This window comes from Sorex araneus, chromosome 2 (genome assembly GCF_027595985.1).
Source record: "Sorex araneus isolate mSorAra2 chromosome 2, mSorAra2.pri, whole genome shotgun sequence".
Lineage (NCBI taxonomy): Eukaryota > Metazoa > Chordata > Mammalia > Eulipotyphla > Soricidae > Sorex > Sorex araneus.
The window spans coordinates 320,715,069-320,733,954 of NC_073303.1; the positions used below are offsets into that span (position 1 = coordinate 320,715,069).

At 38.2% G+C, this 18,886-nt stretch overlaps 1 protein-coding gene across 1 annotated transcript in view; it reads right to left on the minus strand.

The window, feature by feature from the left end:
• Positions 1 to 18,886, minus strand: part of ABCA13 (ATP binding cassette subfamily A member 13) — a 489,034-nt gene that overhangs the window by 416,403 nt on the left and 53,745 nt on the right. Inside the window, 5 exon segments of the mRNA XM_055124812.1 lie at positions 5,227 to 5,366; positions 7,106 to 7,308; positions 16,433 to 16,597; positions 16,842 to 16,942; positions 17,732 to 17,859. Coding sequence (XP_054980787.1) covers positions 5,227 to 5,366; positions 7,106 to 7,308; positions 16,433 to 16,597; positions 16,842 to 16,942; positions 17,732 to 17,859 — 737 coding nt within the window.

Genomic DNA, 18,886 nt, shown 5'->3' on the forward strand with positions numbered 1-18,886 from the left:
TCAACATGGAAAGTATCATGTTGAGTGAAATGAGTCAGAAAGAAAGAGACAGACATAGAAAGATTGCACTCATATGTGGAATATAATGTAACTGAGAAGTACAAGTTGGCAACGATGCAACTTCTGGCAGATATCTCTCTGGACTTAGTTACTAAAATACTAAAATACAGAAACCCAAATCTGAGAGGCCGCTAAGTGTGGTCACTCGACCTCATACCTCTTCATCCTCAGCAATGGAAAACAAATTATCTAATGCTTCCTTTTCAGCAGGTCTGACTTTAGGGGAGAGACTCTCCAAACAATAATAGTGAGTTTTGTTGAAATATTGTATGCAATCAAAGTGAAAGTAAAGTGAAATTTATTAGTTACACAGGTGGGGGGGGCTTAGGGTGGCGGGGCTAGGGGCGTGGGGGGTTAGGGGTGTGGGGGATGGGGTGGAGCTATACTGGGATTCTTGGTGGTGGAATATGAGCACTGGTGAAGGGATGGGTATTCGAGCATTGTATAACTGAGATTTAAACCTGAAAACTTTGTAACTTTCCACATGGTGACTCAATAAAAAATTTAAAAAAATAAAAATAAAAAAAAGAATGTGAAAAAAAAAACAATAAGATATGAGGATAGAAATGAAAATACAAACAAAAATGGCAGGTCTGAATTAACTTGGTAGTTAAATGAATCAAAGCACTGGAGGCCCTGGCAGCAGAGTAACAGTTGCTGAGGATAAAATGAGTGAGTTCCAATATGAGGTGCAGAAAATATTCAGGCAACAGCAGACGATGAAAAAGACCTCAAAAATAAACCAACAGATGACAAGAGAACCTTGGGATGAATTGAAGAGAATCAACATAAGAACTATCAGGGTTCCAAATGGGCATGAAGACAGCTCTGATGAAGAAGCAACAGTTATAGACATCATTCCTGAGAAATTCCCAGAGCTAAAGAGCGCCTGCACTAGATCCTAAAGGAACAAAGGTTTCCAGCTTAAAGAACATATATCCAAATAAAAGTATTCCTTACTGCAGTTATTACTTAATATCTTCAAAAATGTTTAAGAAAAAGGAATCCTAACAACTTCTATAAAGCTAAATTACAGTACTACCAGTGCTGATAGAGAAACGTCTAGAAAAGAAATTTTCAATCCCAGTTCCCTGATTAACACCAACAAATATCTTCAACAAATCTTAGCAAAGAATACAATAGCATATTCAAAAAATCACATATCACAATCAAGTGTCCCCCAAGCCCTGGGATGCAAGGATTGTTCAATTTATGGAAATAGGTTAACATAGCATACCACATAAATAAAATCAAAGATAAAAATCATATAACCATATAAAATGTATAGAATACTTTTGACAGGTCCATCATTCATTCATGATTAAAACTCTCAAAAAGGGGGGATTTAAGGAACTTTTCTCAAGACATGAAAACCTACTTTTAACAGGTCCACAGACATCATCATTCTTAGAGGTAAAAAAATGAAAATCCTCTGATATTAGGTATAGGCTAGAATGTCACTGTCTCCACTTTTATTCAATATAATACAAAAGTCCTAGCAACAGTAATTAGGCAAAAAAAAATCAAAGGGATCCATATTGGAAAACCACTATTTGCAGAAGACATAATAATATACATAAGAGACCCTAATTAGTCCACCAAAAATGTTCTTAGAAACAATAAGTACAATAATGTAGCTCACTACAAAATTAATACTCAAAAAACCATTATATTAATATACACAAGTAGTTAATCATATGAAAGATAGATCAAAGAGTTTATCCCATTTAAAATAGTTTCCATAAGAGACACACAAATGAATCTTGGAACCGAGCGGTTCTCAGCAGAAATGCCTTCGGACTTTGCATTAGGCCACCTACACTGGGCCACCCCAGATGGGAGCGAGTGCTGTCCCTCCGCCTGTTCCCTGGGGATCCCAACAGCCACCATCTTCCAGAATTCATTGGAAAATCCAGGTATGGGCCAGCAGTGACAACACACATCAGGCCTCATGGGATAGGGGAGAAGCTGGTCCTTCTCCTCCCCCGATTTGACAGGAACCTGAGATGATGCCCACAAACAGCCCTCCTACCAGCTACTTATTAAGCCTTCTTAATGGCCTAATTATTAAAATTTTAGAATTCCAACATCAGGCAGCTGCAAGATATCATATGGTATTCATAACCAGCAATAGAAAACAATTTGTCTAATGTTGCCTTTTTGGCAGATCTGAGTGCTGGGGGAAAATTCCAAATAATAATGATGGGATTGGTATAGATATATCAAATGTGATCAAAGTAGAAAGTGAATAATGTTAAAATTATCTGCCACACAGGCAGGGGTAGGGGTGGGATGGGGGTATAATGGAGATGGAAAATGTCCATTGGTGATAGGATGGATGTTTGATCATTGTATGACTCAAACACGAAAGCTTTGTAACTGTTCTCACATTGATTCAATAAATAAATTTAAAAATAAATAAATAAAAATGAAATAGTTTCCATAAACATCAGGTGCCTAGCAATCAACCCAATAAAAGAGGTGGGAGATTAATACTATCAAACTTTAACACTTAAGAAATAGAGGAAATCTTAGGAAATGGAAACATCTTCCATACTTATGTGTTGGAGGAATAGTTATTTTAAGATTATTATCCTACCTAAACAGAAAGGTCAATAATAAAGTTTTTATGGAATTATAAAAAGTCAAATATCCAAAGCCATATTGAAAAATAAGAAATTTGAAGGCATCTCATTCAGTGGGTAGGGCCTTGCTGGAGGCCAACCTGGGTTCAATTCCTCCATCCCTCTCAGAGAGCCCGACAAGCTTCCCAGAGCATCCCGCCTACCTGGCAGAGCCTGACAAGATACTTGTGTTATATTCCACATGCCAAAAATAGTAAAACAAGTCTCACAAAAGGAGATGTTACTGGTACCTGTTTGAGCAAATTGATGAACAATGGGAGGACACTGCTACAGTGCTACTATTAAGCTATAGTGATCAAAATAGCATGGTACTGGAATAAGGTATAACTCTAATCAATGAGTCAGGATAAAATATACAAAGACAAATAACCATATTTATGCTCAGCTAATTTTTGAAAAAAGAATTGGAGCATGAAATGAGTAAAGACATCCTATTCAACATACAATGCTGTTTGTTGGATAATTGGAAAATCATCTGTATAAAATTAAATCTAGATCTATATCTCACATTTACACAAAAGTCTATTTACAGCAGATCAAATGGGCCTACATATAAAAAATATTTTTCATAACATTATAAACTACCAAAATACCATATATAGAATACTAGACATGGGGGTTGGAGCGATAGTACAGTGGGTAGGGCATTTGCCTTGTACTCAGCAGATCCGGGATTGATTTCCAGCATCAAATATGGTCCCCCAACACCATCAGGAGTAATTAGTGAGTGCACGAGCCAGAAGTAACCCCTGTGCATAGCCAAGTGTGACACAAAAAGCAAAAAAATAAAAAAAATTAAAAATACTGGATAAGGAAATGTATGTACTGGATAAGGAATTTTCTCAGTGTACAGGTGAACATTAAGCAACATATAGTGAAAAGCATCTATAGGCTGCAAATCTTGCCTTTTCAGGTCAAAATCAGTCTGCATATGTAACTGTCAATAAACAAAATCAGAGAGTAAAAGTTCTCTGCTTGAATAAGCTGGCCCTTTTAACCAGGATTTGTAGTCAGTCTTATAATAGCTGACTGGAGAAAATAAAATATGAATAATCAAAATGGTAGATCATATATGGACAGCCTCCATTGTTTTTTTAAATTTTTTAAATTTTATTGAATCACCGTGAGATAGTTACAAGCTTTCATATTTGGGTTACAATCTCACAATGATCAAACACCCATCCCTCCAGCAGTGCACATTCCCCACCACCAATATCCCAGGTATACCCCCCCTTTCCCACCCTCCCCCTGCCTCTGTGGCAGACAATATTCCCTATACTCACCACTTTGGGGCATTATAACTTGCAACACAGACACTGAGAGGTCATCATGTTTGGTCCATTATTTATGTTTGGCACACATCTCCCATCCCAACTGGTTCCTCCAGCCATCATTTTCTTAATGATCCATATCTACTCCATCTGCCTTCTCCCCTCCGCTCATGAAGCAGTCTTCCAGCTATGGGGCAATACCCCTGGCCCTTGTATCTACTGTTCTTGGATGTCAGCCTCATGTGATGTTATTTTATACTCTGCAAATGAGTGCAGTCCTTCTATGTCTGTCCCTCTCTTTCTGACTCATTTCACTTAGCATGATACTCTCCATGTTTATCCATTATAAGCAAATTTCATTATTTCATCTCTCCTTACAGCTGCATAGTATTGGACATTGTGGCACATTGTACACAAAGTATGGTACATTGTGTAGATGTACCAATGTTTCTTTAACCAGTCATCTGTTTTAGGGCAGTCGGGTTGTTTCCAGATTTTGGCCATTGTGAACAGTGCTACAATGAATATATATGTACAGATATCATTTCTATTGTGCTTTTTTGCATCCTCAGGATATATTCCCAGAGATGGTATTGTGGGGTCATATGGAAGCTCAATTTCTAGTTTTTGAAGGACTGTCCATATTGTTTTCCAGAAAGGCTGGACCAGTCAGCATTCCCACCAACAGTGAAAGAGTGTCCCTTTTTCCTCACATCTACACCAGCACTGGTTGCTTTTGTTCTTTTGAATGTGTTTTGTTCTTTTGATGGACAGCCTCCATTATAAACTTCATTAAATGGAATTGTCTTTTAAAAGAAATGGTTCTGTGCTAAAAAGATAAAATACCCATAATTTATTTGACTAAGACTATTGCCAGTCTCTGCCATGCGGTCAGGATACTCTAGGTAGCTTGCCGGGCTCTCGGAGAGGGACAGAGGCTTTGGGGGTGGCCTGAAATCACCTTTACAGGTGTTGCCAGTCTACTGAATGTAAGCTTTTGGTTGACTGGCATGTTGTAACGATCTGCACACTGACAAACACACTGACAAAGCTACCCATAGCGTACCTGATATGCCAAAAAACAGTAACAATGGTCCTCATTCCCCTGATCCTGAAAGAGCCCTCAATATGACATCGTGCTACACTAGCACTTGACAGGGACCAATGGAAACATTACTGGCACCGCTCAAGCAAATCAATGAATAATGGGATGACAGTGATACAGTGATACAGTGAAGACTAAAACTTACCAAACAGATTATTCTGGAAATCTTTTTGACTATTCACATACTGAGTCACTTCACAAGTCATCCTGATAAATCCTATGAAGACTTTCCAGTAGTATGTTTGTTCTAAGAACAACTTTGATTTTTCAAGTACATAAAGTACCCTGCAATCAAGAATAATTCAGAGGTAACTAAATTTTGTAAAAGATTTTCAGAGGGCTAAAAGATAGAGCTCAACAGACTGACAATTATATTTGGATACATGATTCTTCATTCACAGCACCACGTGGACCCACAAATACTGTGGTAGAAACCACCAACAGGGATAGTAGTTCCAAGCACAGCCTCTACTGGGTATGCTCACCCCCCAAAAAATAATCTGCAGAAGACAGATAAGATAAGATAATCTTATCTAAACACAAAAACATACAAATGTCTGGTGTTCTATAGCTTTCTTAGCATGAGTGCTTTGCTTATTAATTCTCCTACCCCAGTTGGGAAAAGGAAGAGAAAACTTTCATGGAAATACATAACATATTGAAAAATAGAGGAAAGCTTGAGTTTAAATTTTACACTATGAAATTACTTTTACAGCAAGTCACATTCCCTGTGTGGCATATTTTACATGTACTCCCTAGTAGCTAAAGATTGGTAGTTGATCTCAGATTTAATTCACTCTCATTAAATGAAAAACAAGACAAATTTTCTGTAGAAATACTTCCCAAAAGGAAACGAATACTGCTAGTTAATGTGAGAATTTTGCATAATGTAAGTTTTAAAATTTCAATCATATTCACAAAGGGTTTCCCTTGTATTCATTCAATCCAGATATAATCTCCAGTATGCTGTATAGTCCCATGAAGCCCATCAGGGGTGATCCCTGAGTGCAGAACCAGAAGTAAATACTGAACACTGCCAGGTGTGTCCTATAACCTCAAATTTCAAAAGAGAGGGAAGGAAGGAAGGAAGGAAGGAAGGAAGGAAGGAAGGAAGGAAGGAAGGAAGGAAGGAAGGAAGGAAGGAAGGAAGGAAGGAAGGAAGGAAGGAAGGAAGGAAGGAAGGAAGGAAGGAATGGAGGGAGGGAGGGAGGGAGGGAAGGAGGGAGGAAGGAAGGAAGGAAGGAAGGAAGGAAGGAAGGAAGGAAGGAAGGAAGGAAGGAAGGAAGGAAGGGAGGGAGGGAGAGGGAGGGAGGGAGGGAGGGAGGGAGGAAGGGAGGGAGGGAGGGAGGGAGGGAGGGAAGAAGGGAGAGAGGGAGGGAGGGAGGGAGGGAGGGAGGGAGGGAGGGAGGGAAGAAGGGAGGAAGGGAGGGAGGGAGGGAGGGAAGAAGGGAGGAAGGGAGGGAGGGAGGGAGGGAGGGAGGAAGGAAGGAAGGGAGGAAGGAAGGAAGGAAGGAAGGAAGGAAGGAAGGAAGGAAGGAAGGAAGGAAGGAAGGAAGGAAGGAAGGAAGGAAGGAAGGAAGGAAGGAAGGAAGGAAGGAAGGGAGAGACAGAGGGAGAAAGAAAATAAATTCATACCTTGAGCAAAGCAAGGATCCTAGATATTTATAAAAATTTGTAACAACAATCAGAATTCAAATGAATTGCTTAAATTTTGTAAATGTTTTCCAGTAGTTCCAAGTAGGGTGATTTTTTAAATAAAAATTAAACATTTCTAATTTTCATTTACTAGAAATATAATAGTTATGCTTATACAACATGATTTTGAATATATGAATTTTTTCCTATACTATTTACATACATTTTTTTGTTTTCTGTCATCCAGGATTGGTTGAAGTTGAAGATTGGTTGAATGTTTCAATCCTATATATAAAAAGAGCTAACTACAAAATACATACAGATTTATTGCTACACAATATTTTGGGGGTTTCATTTATTTCAGAGTTTCTCACCAAGTATGTACTTACACTGTGGAAATAAGCTTGTCCTTGCAGTCAACAGAATAGGTGCTATTCTTAGCTGAGACTTCTGGTCCCAGTATGTGGAAGAGCCTTGAGCAGGAAAGACTGACTTCCAACAGCTGCGTATCTAGTTCCTTCCACTTTGATTCTTTAGGTATTGAAAATGGTTTATTTGTGTGCCCAGTAATGACCTCTTGCAACAGATAATCCTTAATATGAAATAAAAGTTAACAAATAATCCTTAAGAGGAAAAAAATTACTGGTTATACATAAAATAATTACAATGTGATTAGCAAGCATTAATTTTGAACTATATATTACAAACTGTGATCACCTAAGTGATTTCCCTAGACTTGAATCTTTACTAGTGTGCAACCTACTTTGAATCAAATAGACTGTTTTGACTCTAAGCTGCCATGTTGTAACTCCTAAATGAAAAGTTCCTAGCAGAAACCACAAAGGAACATCTATTTACTCACTTCTCCTCAGGAAAGAACTGGTCTTTCCTTAATAGTAAGTTGATAAGTGAATAGTAAGTTTGTTATATGATTAATTCAAAATATACATGCTTCAATTTACTTACTGTCTGAAGACTTTGGTAAGCCATTCTAAAAGTTTCCAACAAATGACTAAAACTTTTTGACTGAAACATTTTCTCTCCTTGAATATTAGACTATATCCCTATATCCCCACCCTATTAGATCACATCTTGCTTGAAGACCTGCATAGTGACTCCTTTCTCAATAAATGATTTCTTTATTGTATCATCTTAGAGCCCAAGTATTGCTTAATTGAGTGAACAAACCACAAAATAAAGTCTTCCTATACTATGAAATCAGCTTTACAGAAAAAAAAAACATTTAAACCATATCACTAATCTATGAGAATTTCCCCCAACAGATGACACCTCTGACAGTCAATCTCCACTTTTAGTCTTTCTACTCCATGGTCAATGAGGATAGACTGTGGCTCAGGACAAATTCTGCAAAAGTAACAACTTTCCATTGCAGTCCTACTCTTTCTTCTCAGAAAAGAGCAGCAGTCCCAACTCCCTCTCTTTCCACAAAACCCATGTGACTACCCTGCTTGAAGAGTTCATGGAGAGGCCATGATAACTGAGACTTTATATGAGAAAAACAGGTTCAGTCACCCTGGTATTACAGTTAAATATCCAGATTCCACTTTCCACCATATTCTGATCACAAGTACATGAGAGATATTCAGAAAAAATTAACAGAATCATGAGGAATAATAATATATATTTTATTTTGATCTATGATCTTAGTGTGATCTATTAAATAGACTCAATCCCATGAATATTCTATCTTGTATATATAAAACCTATACATGTACTGACAACAGCAGTTCCTCCTAAGTTCCTGCTCTATAAGTATCTGAGTTAGACTTTTGTTACCTACCTATATTTGAGGTTGAACTTTACATTAGGAACATTTACATAAAAAGTATTTTTCTATCAACCAAAGCAAGGAAAACTGTATGTAAAAAGTAACAGTTTTTTTTTTAATTTCTGCATTTACTCTTCCTATATTCTCCTTTACCTAGCATCTGTGCCCAATTTCTTCTGTCCCAATAAAGAATTTTTCACAGATTTATAACTCATTTAGGAAGTCTTTCAGATTCTGAGCCATATACTCTTCTTATCTCCGTTTCTCAGTCAAACAGTGTCTTCATTCTTAGACCCTCCCCATGAATAGAATAAGTTCTAATAAAGGAATAATTGGATTCAACCACCAACAAGTTAATATCTTTTTTGTGATTTTTATACATTTTATTTTCATAAAGTAGTTCACAATAGTTCATTATAGATAATATTCAAAGACCCATCCCACCAGCAAGCATCTTCCCACCACAATAAGAGGAACATGTGTGAAGATCATTGTATTTCTTTCTGGAGCAAATAAAGCCCATATATAAGAGAATACAAGCAAGTATGTTCAAACCAAACAAATGTGTGCTACTTTAGTTACATCAGTGGGCTAGAGTATAAGATGTCAAGTAGCCACTTTTCCTTTTTGTCATGACATAATTTATAGTTTCACTTAATTGTCTTCATTTTGCAGTATATTAAGAAGACAAAAATAGTAATTCACAGGAAAACCATATGCTAAAATAGAGATATTATTTAATTTTTAGTAACAACATGAGGAAATTTTAACATATTTCACATTTACTACAAATTGTTTGAAAGCCTGCAATCTGGGGTCAGAGTGATAATACAACAGGTAGGGTGTTTGTCATGCATGCAGCTGACTTGGGTTTGATCTCCAACATCCCATATTGTCCCTCCAGCACTGCCAGGAGTAATTCCTGAGTGCAAAGGTAGGAGCAACCCCTGAGCATCACTGGGTAGGACCCAAAAACTGAGAAAAAGAAACAAACAAACAAAGAAAGCCTGCAATCTTACTGAGTGATCTGCAATGATAGCACTGCATCCTTGGCAAAAACATAGAAAAAGTATGGTTCACCAGGTATCAAACCTGGTCTTGACATTAAAAGAATTTTCTCCACAAGTGTCAAATCTTTGTTGTTCCAGGATGTGAGTGTTTATACCTGTAGTATCTGTAATTTTTCTAGAAACCAATGTTCTAAGGATAAGACTCTTGAGGACAAATATGTTCTGGTTACTTCATAATGAGGAGCAAATTTTTGCCACGTGTAGTATGTGTTTTAAGGTTTGATTGTGAGCATCCTAAAGCCTCTAGAAATCTACAGAACTGATCTAATGGTTTTATTCAGAGAGGTCTGCAAAATAGCTTTAATAAGTACTGTAGAGTTAAAGTTTGTTATACTAAATGACACAACGATTAGCATCCTGATCCAAATCTTGTGAGAGATTATGCTGTACTGAATTCAGTAGAATAAGGAAGTTAAATCTGTGGGATGTGATTTTAAGGAGTATAAATGTGTATTTTATGTAATGAAGGTAATGGATGGAGATATGATCATTGGAGGAAAAGAAAGGAATTCTGTTAAAGTGAAGAAGATTGATTCTGAATTAAAATGAAGAAAATTTACAGGACATAGTAAATGTTAACGAATGTGTAGAAGGTTTGAGATGTTTTAAGGAAAGAAACTGTATGGTCAAATTGTATTGTTATAAGAAACTCTTTAAATTATATTCTGAGAATTCTTCTAATACTTTTGGTGAGGTCTGTGGAAAATAGTATTAGATAGATGGTCCAGACTCATGTTACAATGTTTTTACATAATTGAAAACTTAAAAGTCACAGAAAATTAAAGTTTTCAACAGACTAAATGAATTAAACATACTATTGTTATTAAATTTCATTTTCTATGATAATATTGCATCTTATTGTGAATGAAATAAAATATTTGCTCTTCTCTCTTCTTGGCACCTTCAGTACATGTTTTTGATGTAACATGGCACTACTGTTGGTTTTCATAAATCTATATGGGAAGTTTTTACTCTCTGTAATAGAGTCTACCCCTCATATGGACTGCAAATCTCAAAGCCAGTAATGTGTCCCCCTTCCAGGGAAACTGAGTCAAGAGGATGAGATTTAAATGGCAGGAGTGGATCCAGTAATAACAGGTACTATTATACAACAAACCTCAGGGAGACGTAGAGGTAGACAAGCTCAAGGAAGAACTGGAAATCTTCTCGGCTATGGATAACAGGGAATCTGCAGATGCATAATGACTACCATAGACTGAGCCATGTTGTCAGAATCAAGGAAAATCCTGGATACCAGAACCTCTCTCAACCTTGGAAATAAATGGGATGGACTCCTTCCTGCCAGGACACTGGTGGTGAAAATGAGAGGCTGGAGGCCACCTCCAGCTCATCCAGCTGACCTGATATTCACATCTTCACAATGGCCTAGCCCGGGCAACCCTGATGTGATAAGCAAAAAAATATTATCAACTTTATTAATGTAATATACCAGCTCTGTCCTTAGTCAATCCCCAGGACCTCTCAGTAAGTGTGGGGTACCCCAAATGGAGAGTTCTCCAATCCTGTGTTTATGCAAAAGAACAAGTCAGGTTTATTAAGCCATAAGGCAAATTTAAAGTGAAGGTGGAGAGAAAACTGTTTCGGTAACTTGCCTTTATGCAGGAATCATTCTAGTTCTACAGAGGTGATTGAACAAATGTATTCTGGTAGGCTTGATTTAAAAGGTACTCCCTTGGGTGATCCAGATTAAGCTGGGTTACTGCTTTTAGCAGCCTGGTTCATGAATGGACTCAAAGCTTCTCATACTATGTCTAATATGGCCAGGATAATGGAAGCCAGAGGTTTACTAGGGAAAACTAGTAAAAGGCAGATGTGCTCTTTCTTGAGCCTGATAATAAACTGAAGGACTTCCAAGTAAACATCTATACTGACTGTGAATATTCTTAGTTCTATGTGAACATTCAGCCATTTGGAAGATCTTTGACAGCTAAAATAGTCCAATAAATCATGAGGTAGAAATCACAAAACTATTGAAAACCGTGCAGGCCCTCTAGGAAATAATAGTTACACACTGCTATATGGAACCCCCATTTTTGGTTTAAATCCTAATCTAAGAATTTATTAAGTAATTTGCTGCTTCAGGATATGTTGCTCAGCCAGGTATGCAATCACACAGCTCAGAGACATTAAGATCTATGGTCTGGGCCAGTGAGTTCACACGGCAGCAACTGTGGGAGCTGAGCGTGACTGCCAGGGATTCTGGCAGTATAGGATGGTATGGGAAGGCATCCACCCAAGTCTGAAACGCAACCCCGAGCTCTCAGCCTGGGCACCAGCTACCTGAAATTGTTCACAGATTACCATCTCTGCAGAGAATGCTTATGAAGTGGTGGAGTTATGCTATTGGCAGAGCTGTAGTGGTGTGGTGAGGGTGCTGCTGCTGGAGCTTTGGCTGGGCATATTTAGTTCATTTGGCAGGCCCCTTTTTTAAATTTTATTTTATTTTGGGGGCTGGAGAAATAGCACAACAGGTAGGGTGTTTGCCTTGCACGCAGCTGACCTGGGTTCGATTCCCAGCATCCCATATGATCCCCCAAGCACTGCCAAGAGTAATTCCTGAGTGCAGAGCCAGAAGTAATGCCTGTGCATGACCAGATGTGACCCCAAAAGCCAAAAATATACATATTTCACTTTTTGGCAAGCCTTTTAAACTTGTTGGACACAAAAAGTTTAGAACTGAGTATGTTGTTAGTCTGGGACAAGTGCAGCAGGTAATTCAGGAATATAGAAATGCTGTTTTGCCTCACCCAAATAAAGAATTACCCAGTAGGTTGGTCTTATTAAAACCTGGAAAGCTGGATCCCCTTCAGATCAAGTGTTTCCTAAAAAGAATTGTCTTTACCAAGTTTTCTTGAGCTCTCCCACAGTTGTGATACTTAATGGAATTTCTAATTGGATTCATCTTTCCAGGATAAAATCCATTCCATCTACATGAACCAGTTACAAGACTCTGATAGAGAACAAATAAACAAAGTCCTGTGAACCCATCAAGGACTTGAAAAACTTCTTTTTTAAGAAAACTAGGGAATACTCCTCTCAAAAAACAGCAACAACTATGTATCCTGTCTATTTCTCTAAAACTGCTCCTAATAATAATTATTGGTATTCAGTTTACAGAAACAGGTCTAAAAGTTTCTTTAGTGGGCCCACCTGGATGGAGAAGAAAATTAAAGTTCATGCTAGGTATATGACTTCTGCCCCAATCTAGCACCTCGTTTGTTCTGGTGAATGTCTTCATTTCAAGGAGCAGATTGCTCAGCTATTCAACAATTCATAAATCTTCATAAGAAACTATTGCTCTCATCAAATATCTCTATTACCAAGTCCAATGTAAGTAAATAGCCTGGTGTTTCCATGTCCATAAGAGTATCTGGACATGACCATTTTTCTATCAAAAAAGCTAATGATTAAGAAATTATTACTTTTAGTCCTAATAATCATAAAAATAGGTATAGAACTATGCTGCTTTGTTTTTTTTTTGTTATTGCTGTTGTTTAACAGCTGTCTTATTATCCCAAAGAGTATTTCTAAAACAGCAAACCACTCTGTCATCCCAAAGACAGAAGAAAGACATTTAACTCCTTTAATAGTTCTAATCATGTTCTTCTTTCTTTCCAGACTTTTGGACAGACAGCTCTGAAAATCAATGAATCATTGTCTATTCCCTAGTAAGGCTAAGGTAGCATGGCACTTCAGAGGTGTCAGCATGAAGAAGCTCCAGAAGACAAACCTTTATTCACTTTCTCCTTAAAGATTTTGGGTGCTAAAATCTCTAGGAGGGAACATGAATCAGGCAGGCAGGTAGTTAGGGAAGGGCCCCAGCGGCAATGAATTCCTGGGAAGTAATAAAACCAATAACCCACCCTGTAAGCATAGGAACTAAGACCTGCTAAGACCTGTACCTAGTGCCAGCACAGACCTAAGAAGGCTGGATCCCTCTCTGAGAGAAGCTCCAGCAGGAGAAAAGACCAGAAAAGGAATATCAAAGAAGACAAACAACCACTCCCAACTGTGCCTTTTGCCAGCCACATTAGGAAAGGACTCTTACCTAGATAGAAAACTCCAGCTGGGAAACTTGGGAGAGACCTTCTAAAAGCCAACTTGAGGGAGTATGATGCCGCCAACAGGGCAACCTGTACCTGTGGGGTGAGTACATCAGCAGCCTGATGGTGCCTTCAGGCTTCCTGACACCAAAATTACCACTGCGCCTTTGGTCGGACCCCAATACTTGGGACCAAGTTTACCAAGAAATTAAATGGCCAAAAATTAAGTATGTGTGAGCCATGCCCACAAACCACCTCCAGCTCAGCTATATAAGATCACTTATCGCCCTTATCTCAGAGACCCATAAATAAATCTCGAAAGAGACCAAAAGCCACAGTTAATCTTGGACCCACTCATGGCTGAACAGATTGAGGTAAATCTGAGGGGACAGGTTGGCCTGTGCCTGCCCAAGCAGAGGCCCCAGCAGCCACTTGCTTCCACAACTCAAAATGGCCACCATATCCCCAGCCTGACTTCACCATCTCAGGACAGACCTCACCAAGATATAGTCTGCTGAAAATTCAGGTATGCAGATTTTGTGACTGAAATCTCCAGGCTTTCACGGACTTGGGGTGGGCTACATCCCCCACTTCCTAATACACATGGAAGCACTGACAGTCACCCCCACAAACCAATTCCAGCATCACCCTGTAAACTCTATTACTGGCCTTTCTTCAGAGACCCATAAATAAATCTCAAAAGATCAAAAGCCAGAGACACAGCAGCAAGTCCTAGAAGACACCACAGCACTGGAGATCTCTCTGGGCCCCATACTGAGCCAATTTCACTGGGGCACCCCAGATGGAGCAGGTGCAGTCTCCCTGCCTACTCCAGATGGATTCCCTGTGATCAAGTGTTTCCACAAGCAAGGCCCATATATGCAGGTTCCATGTTTCATGATGGCAGAGGTGGTAGGGTGTCCTTCCCCGGCTCCCTGCCTGCTCATCAGTCTGGCTGTCACACCCATAATGTGCTTTCAGGTGGCATCTTAGCGCACCAAAAGCTCTGGTCCAGAGATGCCCAACTGAATCCCAAAATGAATTAGTGCCCTACAGAAATGTCTCTGGAACCCAACCATTCACACTCTAGGATTCCAGAAGCATGTGGCTGTGGCACCCAAGATATTCAAAATGAACAATGAACAATAGATGATCTAGGTTTGCCCCTGGCAGGCAGGCTTGAATAGTGGTGGGAAAATTCAAGCAAAACATAATGCCCAAAAGCAGAGAGAGAGTATTGGGGAAATTTCCTGCCATGGAGGCAGGGCTAGGACTGGGATGGGGGGATGGGCACATTCTGGTGACATGGTGGCGGAAAGTGTGCACTGGTGGAGGGATGGGTGTTCGATCATTGTAAGGCTGAATCTCAAACATGAAAGCTTTGTAACTGTAACTCATGGTGATTCAATTTTAAAAAAAAGGTAATGTGAAGTTCATGCCCAATTCAAACAGGTTAATCAATGGCTGAATAAATAGCAGTACTCCTACATTATAAATAAATAAATAAATAAATAAATAAATAAATAAATAAATAAATAAATAAATAAATAAAAGCCAACTTGAACACAGCACATATGCTGCCTGTGACCGTGTGTTACTTATGAGAGCAGGTGTTGCCTGAGCCCAAGCACATGCCCTTCCCACTTCCTACTCCCATATTCTAATGCTCTGAAGTGTACTGGAGCTAGTTTCACTCTGAGAAGCCCACATTTTCTCCTGGGCATGATTCTCTCTCTCTCTCTCTCTCTCTCTCTCTCTCTCTGTGTGTGTGTGTGTTTGTATGTGTGTATGTCCCTCTCTTTGTCTCTCTCTGTCTCTCTCTCTATCTCTCTGTCTCTTTCTCCTCCCCTTCCCCTTCTTCAGAACTTCCAACTAAAAAGCAAAATTTGTTTTAACTAAAAAGTAAATAATACTTCTTTTAAAATCAGTGCCTCTGATCCCTAGAAGCAACTTCACTTCAATGTCAATCTTTACCAAGCATATTCTTCTCCCTTGCAGGTAAAAGTAGAGGGGGATAGGGCACCTAGAAACCCATGTGGCACAGTTTTCAAATTTGGAGTGTTTTTGAAGAAATTCTTTTAATTTTGTTCAACTAAATAAGGTAAACCTATGTAAAATGGAGTGGGATATTGGTATTCTGATGGCGAGTGCAATATTAAAACATATTTAAAAGAGAAATTAAATTGTAAACCTAAAACCCAATTTTGAAAACCAAGATTGCCTATAGTAAAACAGCACAAGATACAAACAATAAAATAGTGAGAAAGAGGGTGATATATCTATCTTCACCATTAAGACATCAACCCAGGAGAAAGGGGAATCTACTACAGAACCAACACTTTCTACCCATCATTATTCTTTCATCCAATCAAACACAAACACCTCTTAAAAGTGATTTCTCACAAATTACTTTTATTTAAAACAGTCCCTCCTGAATCACTCCTTTTTCTCTATAAAAAACAATGCTCTCTTCTCTGTTTACAAACTTCCTCACAACTTTTTGACTTTTGCCGTAATTTACTTGTTCCAAATTAAAATTCTTCTGCTATTCCTCTCTACTTCCAAAATGAACCTTTTTTGTTAGCTGTTTTGTTTTTCAACTGAACACTGTCAACTATGTTTTGGCTGGGTTGGTGACACAATATATAATCTCTCTCCTCTTGCAGCGAGAGAGAAAGCAAGTCCAGAGAAGTTGGGATTTAATGATATCAACACATGCTTTGTAGAAGTCCACACATGGAATTTGAAAGTGAGTCCAGTTGTGTTCTTAGAGTAAGATGGAAGAATACTTACAGCATCTTCAACTGAGCCGAGTAAATTATTTAAAGTAGTGGAATTGTGGTCACATATCATCCTCCATAGGGCTTCCCATGTACTGGAATTCTCAGGACTCAAGGGACTCTCCATCCTAGACCAGTGTCCATTTAGGCATTTGACAGTAGTGTTCTTTATCAGCAACTAAAACAGTCAGAGTGAGACGAGGTAAATTTACAGAGGTTTAGACCTGAGTTAGACATTAAACATAAGCTTTAGAACTTTAAGCAAAATGGAAAATTAAAATAAACACATGAAGTTCTTTGAAAACTTATCTATTGTGGTTTTTTGCTAACAGTTTATAAAACAAGAATTATTGAATATTATTGCAGAAGCTTCTGTAATTTTTTTATCAAGTAGTTTCTTTAAAACTTCTGCTATACTTTACCTGCTTTAATTTTCTAAAGAATGTGTCCTTTTCCAGTTTTAAATGATTGGGTTGGCCCAGTTTGGAATCTTTAGCTAATATCTGCAGGCGAATGAAGATTTCTGTAAGATTGACATAATGATGCATTATTCACCTTAAGTAGGCTTCTCCAGGCTTCACTTCACATGATAATGAATCAATAAATATGTTCTGTGAACATGCATTTCAGAAAATTCAACCAATTATCATATATTTGATTGTTCTTTCTGAGAGATGAGCATGAAAAAAGTCACAACTACAACATTTTCAAACTCATAAAATGGAAGCAGTTGAAGGAGAGTTTTCTTTATTTTAAAAACAATTGTCTTTGTGATGTCTTCCCTCTTCTCCTGGGCCAGAGAGATAGTATAGCAGATACTTTGCACTTCACAGCTCCAGGAATAAATCCTGAACACTACTAGGTGTTGCCCCCAAACAAACAACTGTTTCCTTATTTTGCAACTGGAGGATGAAGAGGAGATACTTGATACTTGGAATTCAAAAAAAAAAAATTCTCCAAGAATAAACTTGTTATCCCTGTCTACTGCCAAAGAAGGAAGAGGAAGGTATAGAGCAAAGATGACTCTGACGAATGTCTTCTGGCACCTTGTTACACTGCACATCTAGTGTATGTAAAAATCAAATCCTAGCCCTGAGAAATCAGTTCTCATAGTGAAATGGTGAACAGAGAATGCAGTCCTCTTGGTGAGATACACTCGTGAAACCTAAGAGGTATACAAAAGCATAAACATGTATCAATGTGCCTTATTTCCATTGTTTACAAAGAAACCAGGTGGTTTCAAGTCCACTTTTTAATAAATATATGCATGCTTCCAGTACATTGGCAACAACTTATACCAGAGCTAATTTACCTTGAATAAAATGTAATTGCTGGGCTACAACATTGTTAAGAGCTATATTGAACTGGTGCAATCTCTTCAAAGGTAGCCACTGGGACAGTTTTTGAAGAAAGTTTAGCAATTTCCATAAATATAAAAATCTGGATGAAAAGAAAACAGTGAATCAAATAAAAATAGATGCAAGTGATTTAATATAGTAACATGGAGATCCGATCACTGGGAATTACTCAGTTTTGAGACATGCTTTCATAAACCAAAAGTTTATGAAAAAAGTTTATGAAAAAGCCTAATTTTCCCTCATTTAGATAGTGGTAGAAAGTCATTTTCTATTACCCATAGCAAGACTTTACAAATATAAATAAAGGCTCATGGGTCAGCTGCTCCCCAGAAGACATAGTAAGTTATGGTGCCCCTCTCTTCTTAACTGTGCGAAGAAATTATATGTGAGAGTAGGGAAAACAAGGAATGCCCAGGTTTGGTACTGAGCCTGGGATGAAAGAGACAGGGGCTGCAGTGTCTCAGTTCTCTTGATTGTCCTAAAGGAGGCAGAAACTGAAAGATATGTCTACAAAGGCTGTAGGAGTATTAAGATGATCTAGCTCTACTAATACAATAAGTTTAGAAATTTAAATGCTATTAAAATAATTTTATCTTATTAGTAGAAGGTAAGCCACATTTACTTACTTCTGAGTTTGTCCTTAGGGCTCACTCCTGACAGTGCTGGGGAGGGGAGGGCATATTTGGTTTAAGGTGTCAAACCCAGGTTGACCTGTGGCAAGGCAAGATTCTTAACCTCTGTACTACCTCATTAGCCCTAAATAGTTTTAAAATAGAAAACTGAAGCAGTCCAGAAGTTAAACTTCCAATATTCACAAATTTGAAGTTAGTATATGACTTAATATTTCTTCCTATCTTAGCTAGTTGTTCCATCTTACACTTTCCTACGGTTCTTAATATTCCATGTGTCCCTCAGCCATCTCTTAAGTCAAATAAAAATGGATCCTCAAAAGCAAGGTGCCACTTCTAAACTGGGCTACAGAAAAGAAGAAAGGATTGGGAATTTTCATAGTTACAATTTGTTATGTTCAGCATAGAAATAAAATGCAGCCCTACCCAATTTTCTCCTTGTGCCTTGTAGGGAATAAGGGTTTTTATGATTTAAAATGA